This window comes from Pseudorasbora parva, chromosome 18, assembly GCF_024679245.1.
Source record: "Pseudorasbora parva isolate DD20220531a chromosome 18, ASM2467924v1, whole genome shotgun sequence".
Taxonomy (NCBI): Eukaryota; Metazoa; Chordata; class Actinopteri; order Cypriniformes; family Gobionidae; genus Pseudorasbora; species Pseudorasbora parva.
This window is the reverse complement of record NC_090189.1, coordinates 26,093,699-26,104,081: the sequence shown is the minus strand read 5'-3', so window position 1 is coordinate 26,104,081 and position 10,383 is coordinate 26,093,699. Positions and strand designations below refer to the sequence as shown.

At 35.6% G+C, this 10,383-nt stretch overlaps 1 protein-coding gene across 1 annotated transcript; it reads left to right on the top strand.

Annotated features, from left to right (window-relative positions):
• Positions 1–2,073: 2,073 nt before the first annotated feature.
• tnfsf10l3 (tumor necrosis factor (ligand) superfamily, member 10 like 3) lies at positions 2,074–10,372 on the top strand. The gene is made up of 5 exons (XM_067422905.1): positions 2,074–2,548; positions 6,598–6,747; positions 8,375–8,411; positions 8,565–8,657; positions 8,918–10,372. Exons 1-5 carry the CDS (start codon positions 2,294–2,296, stop codon positions 9,373–9,375), a joined length of 993 nt encoding a protein of 330 aa, XP_067279006.1. The 5' UTR covers positions 2,074–2,293; the 3' UTR covers positions 9,376–10,372.
• Positions 10,373–10,383: the final 11 nt, after the last annotated feature.

Here is a 10,383-nt window from a genome sequence, read left to right as displayed (position 1 = left end):
TATATATTATTTAATTATTTGAATACATTAAAAAATCCCAACTGATTTATCACAAACAGCAATTTTATTCAACGTCTAGTTACAATTTATTGCTTCCCTTTTGAGGAACCAAAAAAACAACAACTTATATTCTGTGTCACATTTAAAGGTAATAAGGGTGATTATCACATTTACCTTCTGAGGAAACAAAACAAAAAAAAAACTTATTCTGTGTCACATTTAAAGTTAATAAGTGTGTGTAAACTCAACATTATCGTGTTTTCCCACTAGGCCTACAGTTATTTCCTATTCTTACCCAGTCCAGTCCTCATCCTGGCTTTGATGGCCATCTGTTCTGTAAGCTAGTTTACTGATTCCAACAGTTGTTCTGTGGAAAAGCTGAAAACAGCTGCATATCTGCCCCTTAAATGGGGCTTATGTGCGTGTGCACATTAAAAAAGACTACTTAAAAAAATATGTTCAATATATGATAAAATATATGCACCTTAACATGCAGAGCTTAAGTGAAACCAAAGCATGACTGATTCAGATTTAGTTGACCGTTGCATTGAGTGGGATATCAAATATTCTCAACACTTTGCAAACAAGTTGTTTTTCTCCAGCTGTTCTCAGCCCCTCCTGTAAGCTGTTGTATGTGGGTGTGGGGAATCAGGGGGCTGCTGAAATCCATGACTGCACTCAAAACATCTGTCTCCTATCCTAATCTACCACCATCCTGCATGAACAGGAAATAAAATGAAAAATATTTATGCATGAATTTTCCCTCTAGTTCTTTTGTTTGTTGCTTTTAGAAACATCTTTAAGCACATAAGCTTAGGATGGTATTTGGCAGAAAGCTGCATGAACACAAAAGACAAGAAACAACTGGTAAACAAACCACGAGTCTCTAGTTGGTGAAGTAAGATAGGAAAAATGACTATAGGCGTACTAAAGTTTTTTTCTTTTATTTGAACATATTACATTGAATGTATTTGCATTGATTTGTGCATGATTACTTTAGAAATAAAAACAAGTTGCATGCATGTCCTGTTTTAGTTAAAGATGACAAAACAGGCTGACCACTTATTTGAAAAGCAGATTGGTTGTGTGAGATATCTCCTTTGCAATATCAGCTGTTACCATACATAATAGCCTACAGCAAAACCTACATAGAATAAAACACAACTGCATGCTCCAAAAAATATAATAGCCTAAATAAAGGCTACTTAAAACTGCTTTTTCATATTATTATTTTTTTATTAGGCTACCATAGTAATTAGTAGCTAATAAGAAATGTAAAATATGGAAGCTGACTACTTTTTATTTAGCCTACTTTTGACCTAACTCGTTAATAATATCGAATAATATGGAACTGTACACTCTAAAAAATTCTGGGTTAAAAACAACCCAAGTTGGGTTGAAAATGGACAAGCCCAGAAATTGGGTTGTTTGAACCAAGTCAACCCATTAAAAAAAAAAATTCTGGGTTTGTCTATTTTCAACCCAACTTGGGTTGTTTTTAACCCAGCATTTTTAGAGTGTATTGATGTTAAAATACAAAGAGAAAGAAAATATATTCAATTTATACAACATGAAGTGCATTAAATAGGCTATTACATCAGGGTTTTCCAAACTGATGTTCATGATGGGTTTGTGAGTTTAATGAAGCCGAATAATTAAATAAATCATCACATTTTGAAATTAAAATAAATCATTTAAAATTAATTAAAAAAATATTGATAATTGGACCCTAATCTAAAATGTGACTGAAAAACATGAAAAAGATTTATGGAGAATCAGAAAATTATGAATGAATTTACTGGCATTGTGTGAATAGGCCTACCTATGTCATCATGTAATAAAATAAAAAAAGAATGAAGGCCTACTTAACTTTTTATCCAGCTTACATGTAGCCTAATCATACATCACTGTGTATGTACATGTTTCATTTTTGATAATTATTATTATTTTATTACAGCCTCTACAAAGCGTGGAAAACGGAGTGCAGGCCTACTTTAAATGTAACAACAGCTAGTAATTATGGGAGGCACGAGGCGGTGTCAAATGAAAACCGAGAGGGCAGGATGAAGAGCGGATGATATCGTCAAACCCTTTCAGTTAGCCTACTCCGTGCAGCTGCGGGTTTTTACAGCTACATCTCTAACTAATTATTGTTACTAAAACGCGCGGGATTTACTGGAACCTCGTTTTGCACCTAAGATGATATTCTTGTCATTCAAACCTAGTTGTGTCCTTGGACTTCTTGTCTTTTGTGGTGGTAGGTAAAATCAAACTTCTTTAGTCAGTCTCAGAGATGGACATGGACTCTGCAGCCCCTCCTCAGCGCGTGCTGGAGTCATTCCATAGGAATGCCGCGGCATCCGAAGGCAACTCCGAATATTTACAATCTGTTAGTAGCGAATCGAGCTCATTCATCATGGTTCAGCCCAAGAATCGTCTCGAAGTGCCGTCCAGGTTGTGGGTGACGACGGTTGTTGTTATCGTGATTGTCCTTCAAGTTGCCTCGACCACAGGACTCTTCATATACTTGAACATGTCAATGGCACAGGTAAAAATGCATTCAACAAAAAGTTGCTGTTATTATTAACAGTGACATGGAACAATTTATGTTTCACTTTAAACTCTAAAACCATTCAACATGTAGGCTAATGTTCCCATAAGTTTCTTCAGAACTGGAGCTCTTACTACATTGTAGCCTGGAGATCATATGGAAATGGCATTAAAGCTCTTTCATACCCTGCAGGCTGACATGCTGTCATCTTGGTATCAAGTTTGCAAGTTTTCATTGTGTCAGTACAATGACTATTTTTCTTTGACTAGTCTCGGGATGGATATTACTGCATTAATTTAGCTGCCACAATAATTAGGTCATGGGTCTTTGTCGTAATGCATTCTTATACATATAATAAGTCAATACATTTTTACACAGAATTGCTGAATTCTTTACTGAAGCTTGTATTTAAATCATCTCATGCTTTCAAGCTCCCTCAAGAGCTTATTGGATGGTTCCCTTTGACATCTTTATTAAGTTGGAAAGTTGTCAAACTTTTGGCTGAAAAATGTTCTGTGAGGCAAGTTGCATAATGCACTGAATATTAATGATTTCATTTGTTTGTTTCAGTAAATAATTGTTCCCTCTACTGGCTGCTGAAACAATCAAATGTGTTCTTTTAATATTTTTAATGTTTTAAGTATTGATATATTTTTGTATTGTTAGAAAATAACACTAATAAGCATTTCTGTATCTCTCCAAAAATTCATAATAAAATTGTTGGTAAATGACTAAAAAACAAGGCTGAAAATGGTCTAGGAAACTTCCCTCAAAGATTTGGGCTTTCGACCGACATAAATACAAATTTTAATTTAATCAGAGGAATGCTGTCAGATTTAATTAGTATGTTAATTACTTAGAAATCCTCTCCTTTATGAGAGCTCAAGGTCAGTGGTTTTGAATGGGAGGCTTTTGCCATTTGGGCCACATGTAAGAGACAATACACAAGGAGCTCTGAAAACAATACTGTGAAAAAAAGTCAAATGCAGAAGCCTAGTGAACTTCAAATATCTGCACCCCATAGTCTGTTTTCTGGTGATAGAAGTGTTTATGGGCATTTAGTACAAGTTCTTAATATTTTTTTCTTATCATAAACTGGTCTCTGTCTAAATATTTTTCCATTGTGTTAACTTGTTTGTTTGGCCCCAAAGGCTTCTGCTTTTTTAGTGTGTGTGGTTACAAGTATGTCGAGCAAAGCATTATCGTAACTAGAAAAGCCAATTTTCAAATATTATATCCTTATATTATTATTTTGTCTTTTTAACTTACCTGATGTATTAACAATAAAATATTTACTAATAGTAATAATTAAAAAGTGTAGGTTTAGCTATTTAGTTTATGTTATATATTTATCTATTTCACCATCGTTTGTATAAGCAAATACACAAGCTTTTGGAACTTTACTTCAGTAAAAATCTGCACTTCTATAAGTTGAGACACAAAGAACATATATGAATTTATCATGTAATGGGGCCAGACAAAAATAGCATGACTTCATGTCAGGTCAAAATAATGGCATGACAATAAAGTCCAGTAGATGGCTAAAGTGTTTTTATGCTATGAATGAATTCTATATGATGATTTACAGCCTTACTCCTTCATTTATGTTAGTGTTTGTTCAACATTGTGGCAGATATTTACACTACCGCTCAAAAGTTTTATAACAGTAATATTTAAAAAATGTTTTTAAAGAAGTCTCTTCTGCTCACCAAGGCTGCATTTATTTCATCCAAAATACACCAAAAACTGTCTTACTCTCTTACAGTCTTACTATGAAATATTTTGAAAAAATAACTTTTTTTTTATTTTAATATATTTTAAAATTCTTTTTATTTCTGTGATTCAAAGCTGAAATTTCAGCATCATTACTCTAGTCTTGAGAATCCCATGATCCTTCAGAAATTATTCTAATATGCCGATTTGCTGCTCAAGAAACATCATAATTATTATTATTATCAATGTTGAAAACAGTTTTTTCGGGATTATTTAATGAACAGAAAGTTCAAAAGAACAGCATTTATCTGGAAAATAAAGCTTTTGCAACATTATAAATGTCTGTACTTTCACTTGATCAATTTAATGCATCCCTGCTAAACAAATATATTCATTTCTTTAAGTTCTTTATTTTTTCCCAAAAAAAAAAAATAAATTAAATTCTTACCGAACCAAAATATTTGATAGTACAATGTTATAAAAGCTTTTTATTTCAGATAAATACTGTTCTTTTGAACTTTCTATTTATTAAATAATCATAACAACAACAAAAAATGTACACAACTGTTTCAACATTGATAATAATCATAAATGTTTCTTGAGCAGTAAATCATCCTATTAGAATGATTTCTGAAGGATCATGTGACACTGAAGACTGGAGTAATGATGCTCAAAATTCAGCTTTGCATCACAGGAATAAATTACATTTTAAAATATATTCAAATAAAAAACTGTTATTTTATATTTTAATAATATTTCACAATATTACAGCTTTTTTGTATTTCTAATAACAGACATTTCTAAATTCTATTTCTAATAGCAGCCTTGGTGAGCAAAAGATACTTCTTTAAAAACATAAAAAATCTTAGTATTGTGTGTGTGTGTGTGTGTGTATATATATTTTTATATATATATATTTATATATATATATATATATATATATATATATATATATATATATATATATATATATATATATATATATATATATATATATATACACACACACACACACACAATACTAAGATTTTTTATGTTTTTAAAGAAGTATCTTTTGCTCACCAAGGCTGCTATTAGAAATGTCATGCCCTGACCAAACCGACGGCAAAGAGTAACCCACTTCTTATGTCCCACTTCCTCATCTATCACCCTCTTCTGGTACTTAGAGCAGAGAGGAAATGTCAATGGGCTTCCTATGTAATCACATTCGTTCCCAGAGGAGGAAATTGGACAAGGTCACTAATAGTGCAATTTTTTCCCCTTCTGTTGCCCCCTCCAATACATGGAGTGGAAGCAGTATTTTCCTTGTGATTTGTGAGGGAAGAGGCTGTTTACAGAATAGGATGAGTGGGAATGACCACTATTAGTGTCCCACTCCCTCATCTGTCGACCCTCCAGCATGGACCTGAAGGTGATAGTGTGGACATAGTGGTGGGCACTATGTTAACATGTTCTTGATGGTTCTTCAGGAGTAAATGACATAGCTTCCATTAGCGGCCCACTCTCAGTCCTCCCCTCCAGCACTTTTATAGAGGTGTATAGGTGTCTAGCATTCCCTTGCTAGAACTGTGAGGAATGCTTTCCTATGGTTCTGCAGTGAAAGTCTTTCGATAAGAGTACACTTTTTGCTCTTTCACCCTCTGCAGACGTTTAGTGAAGGAAGAAGGTGTTGACTAACTTTGTCAACACAAACTTTTGCTGTTCATCCTTGAGGATAATTGAGGGTAGAGCAAACAGTTGAGAGAGCACTGCTCTCTCCTGAGGCTTCTACTAGTCTTTCAGGTCTAAATGCTTAAATGTGATCCCCTCGATTTCCAGACCTCGATCCCCCCAAGTCTGGGAATGGTTGAAGTAGCAGTACTTTAGTTCAGTTTACTTTAGCCCTCTTCGAAAATGGTAGTTGCTGGCGATACTGTAAAACTCCAGCCTTCCTAGTAAGCTCTACCCCCAAGACAGTTATCCAGGTAAGTAAAAATAGGAGGGCACTTAAGCTTTTGGTCACTCTGTGTCACTTTGGCTACATCCTAGCTCAGTTAATTTCACAGAACATCGAGCAGGCATTTGTTCAGTATGGCTCAATGGGTATTAACGTTCCTATGCAGCTTTGAAGTTCCACTTAGAAAGGGAACATCTCAGGTTAAGTAAGTAACCCTGGTTCTCTGAGAAGGGGACATTTTTGATGTCATCTGACTGCCGTAGCAAATCAGAAACTGGGATGTATACACATGCTTCAGAATTCCTGAGAAAGTACATTTTTTAGGATGTTTCATCGCATGAGGAGACAAGAAACAGTTTTAAGTGGACTGGTGAATTGAGATGGGTGTTTTTGACAGGCTCGGACAGAAGGTGTGGTGGAGGAGCTGAGGTGTCTTGGTCTTCTGAACGCTATAGAGAAAGAACAGGATGTACCTGATGACCTGGTTCAGCTCTTTGGGGAGCCATGCATTAAACTAGCTGAAGGACTCAAAGCCTACATCTCCAAGGTAAAGAGATACTACATTTCTTGATAACATGCAAAGAAATGTAAAGGTTCTTAGTTAAAACAGTCCAATGTAAATTTGACTGATGTATTTCTCCCACACGTTTGCTTTGAACCCTTTGCCAAGCTTGGAAACAGGCAGTATGTTTATCCAAGAAATCCTAGAAAGATGTTACATATAATTATTTCAGACATGAAAGCACATCAAAAGCATGCTCTGCTTCTTATCACATGTCTCGTGTATCGGGAATTCGTCTGTTTATGCCATTTTCAGTGGCATTTGGACCCTTTAGATATGTACAAGACCAGTGGGAGAGTAGCTGCAGAAAACCACAAAGCATTGTACTTTGTAAAATATTTTAAAAACATTGCATTGCATTGGTCTTTCTCTTTCTCTGAAACCGGTCAAAAAGTAATTTACAACAAATTTCTGGTAATTTATAAGCAATTTACAATCAACTAAGTTTTTCTTAAAGGTGCACTCAATCCTTTTTACTCAAAAAGTTTAAGAAATTAATGATTCTCCAGTCATTAAAGGGTTAGTTCACCCAAAAATAAAAATTCTGTCATTAATTACTTACCCTCATGTCGTTCGACACCCGTAAGGCCTTTGTTTATCTATGAAACACAAATAAAGATATACAAATAAAGATATTTGTGTTGATATCTGATGGCTCAGAAAGACCTCCATTGACACCAATGTAATTTCCTCTCTCAAGATCCATAAACGGCACTAAAGACGTCGTTACAAAGTCCATCTCACTACAGTGACTTAACAATAATTTTATGACACACAAAAAACTAAATAACAACAATATAGTGATGGGCCGATTTCAAAACAAAGCTTCGAACTGTTATACCGGTATATCAGTGTATCGATTCATGAGTCGGATCGCCAAAGTCACGTGATTTCAGCAGTTTGGTGGTTTGACACGTGATCCGAATCATGAATCGATACGCTGTTTCATAACCGTTCACAGCTTTGTTTTGAAATCAGCCCATCACTATATAATAATTTTTATTTTTTGGTGAACTAACCCTTTAAGTAACCTGATAAATGTTGTTTTATTTAACATGGAGTGGGTCCCCTAATGGGTTCCACCATATTGAGATCTCATGACTATCCGGATGCTACTCACTTTATCTCCATATCCCCCTATTATTAGGCACTATAGCTTACAGAATAAATCAGTCGTGGCTGATTGTGAATAGCGCATTGTTGATCGCATAGCTGATCGTTTTTGCATCAGTATAAGTCCATGATATCTGCATATCGGCCAGTGCTCTTAAAATTATGAGAGAATGACACAAATCATGGTACAGAATTTGTGATTGACAGATATATCAAATGTTTGATTTAGCCTTTTGGACTCAAAATGAGCTCCAACTAAATCAAAAATAATAAAGCTTGTTCTCTCTCATTTGTGGATTTAATGTTATTGTTCCATCCCGCTGTTCCAAAAAATAGTTTGGATCGTCTTGCTGACATGAATTTGACTGGAAAATGTTTTAGTGAAGTTTATATGTTTAACAGTTATTTCAGTGGCAGAAATGGCAGTTTAAACATGACCTTTTTATGCATTTTTTCTTTTTACAAATCTGAGTACCTTCATTTTTTTGCTCTCTTTTAGGTCACAGAAAACATAATCTCAAAACACACCTTTCAAGGTAACATGAAACCACAGGATTTGTTGTCCTTGTCGATTGAAGAATACTTTTCACTGTTGCCTGAACTAACCTTTAGTCTCTTTTAAAATTCAGTAGTCTATATTTTTAAATGAATTTATATGAGTTGTTTGGTTGCTTTACTGTGTTTTTCAGAAAGAGTCGCTATCCCTCCACGTACAAAATTACTCACCACTGGCAGCCCACGGCCGTCAGCTCATCTTACTCTCAGAGACAGTGGACTGCAGGGTGAGTTTGCCAGGATGGTTGGGTGTGTGTATTACAGAGGCCTTTACTTAGGTCAGCAACAAAAAAAAAACTCTATTCCTTCTGGAAACAATCTTTAAAAAAAACACTACCAAAAGGAATTCTGTAACATAACAAATCTCTGACTTAGTTCAACAAATGCTTTGTGGTCACAAAAAAAATTCAGCCAAAGCAGGCATGAGCACTGTTTCTGTACACTGAGGTTATATATTTTTCTTTCATCTTTTTCCTTAATATACCAGGCACAACATCCTTAACCCCCCAGAACGACCTTCACCAGTCCTGTCGCCATCCCGTTCGTTCCTGGGGGAACCAGAGTTTTGGCTCCCACCTCCACAACATGACCGTGTCCAACGGCCGCCTGCGAATCCCTCACGCAGGCCGCTACTACCTGTACGCCCAAGTCTACTTCCGTTATCTCACCCTCTCTATTGACAATTACCACTCTGGTTCAGTCAGCCACCAGGTGGTGCAGTGTGTCTACAAGAAGACCGCCTACGCTCGCCCTATTCAGCTCCTGAAGGGTGTGGGCACCAAATGTTGGTCTCCAGACAGCGAGAACGCCCTTCATTCCATCTACCAGGGCGGCCTGTTTGAACTACGTGCGGGCGATGAGATCTTCATCTCGGTGTCCTCTCCCACAGCTGTGTATGCAGAAGACTCCTCCAGCTACTTCGGGGCCTTCCTGTTTGACTTCTGAGTAACCCAGTTTGGGCTTGCGCTCTCATTCCAAGGGAAATTAAATTGTTCCTGTCTGAGGGCCCCACATGGGAACCATGAAGAGAGGGCAAGACACAGATACTCCACTATCTGATGGGTTTAAATGGTTCAAAAACTGAGAAAACCATCTTGTTATTGTGGTCTGAGATGAGGAAGACCTTCATGGGGTGAATTTTATATGGACATTTATTTAGGCTTCAGCAGCTAGAGTGATGACCTCTGGACTCCCATAAGAATGAGCAGATCACGAGCAAAACATTTAACATTAGGAAGACCTGAAAATGATGACAATCACCTTCACTATTTAACCACAAAAAAGCCACAATAATTCCTTAAAATTAAGACTTTTTACCTTTAACAAATGCACAAAACTTTGTGCAAGCTGCTACTAAAAGCACATACAAACCATGCCAGATTAGTCTTCTGCTTTTTATGTTTCTTTTTCTTTTTAATAAATATTATGTTTATATTGTTAGTTCTTTTCTAATAGGAGCGTGACCACACAGACGAGAAGTCTCTATTGAAAAGACGTTATGTTACAGTAAACCACCCATACTGCATTATGAGTCAAACATGTGTCATTCACATGAGTCAGAAGTAAAAGTCTAGCAAAAAATCTAGTCAACATGGGGTAAGATTAAGAGTGAGACATTACATGACTCATATTCTTCACAAAAAGCTAATCATTGTCAAATAACGTCCTTTTACTCCAACTTTAAATATCAAGGTCTTAATTCTAATCCAGGGGGAAAAAAATTCAGAAATTTCTAGAAACACCGGAAAAAAAACACTGAGGAGCATGTTACATGTAATTATATTTCACGTAGTGCTTATGAATAAATTACAATGATAATGTGATACTGATATTTTAACATTAATTGATAATGCTGACATAAAAAAACAAGTTTACATAATTTAAACAATAAGTACAAAGAACCCAACAAATGATTTCAGGCTACTACTACATACATTTCACACAAAAATTGGT

Bases quoted from the DNA above. Each gene is read 5' to 3' on its own strand.
- tnfsf10l3 (XM_067422905.1), top strand. From the start codon at position 2,294: ATGGACATGGACTCTGCAGCCCCTCCTCAGCGCGTGCTGGAGTCATTC. The intron at 2,549-6,597 runs GTAAAAATGCAT...TGTTTTTGACAG, and splicing joins TGAACATGTCAATGGCACAG to GCTCGGACAGAAGGTGTGGT. The intron at 8,658-8,917 runs GTGAGTTTGCCA...TTAATATACCAG, and splicing joins CAGAGACAGTGGACTGCAGG to GCACAACATCCTTAACCCCC.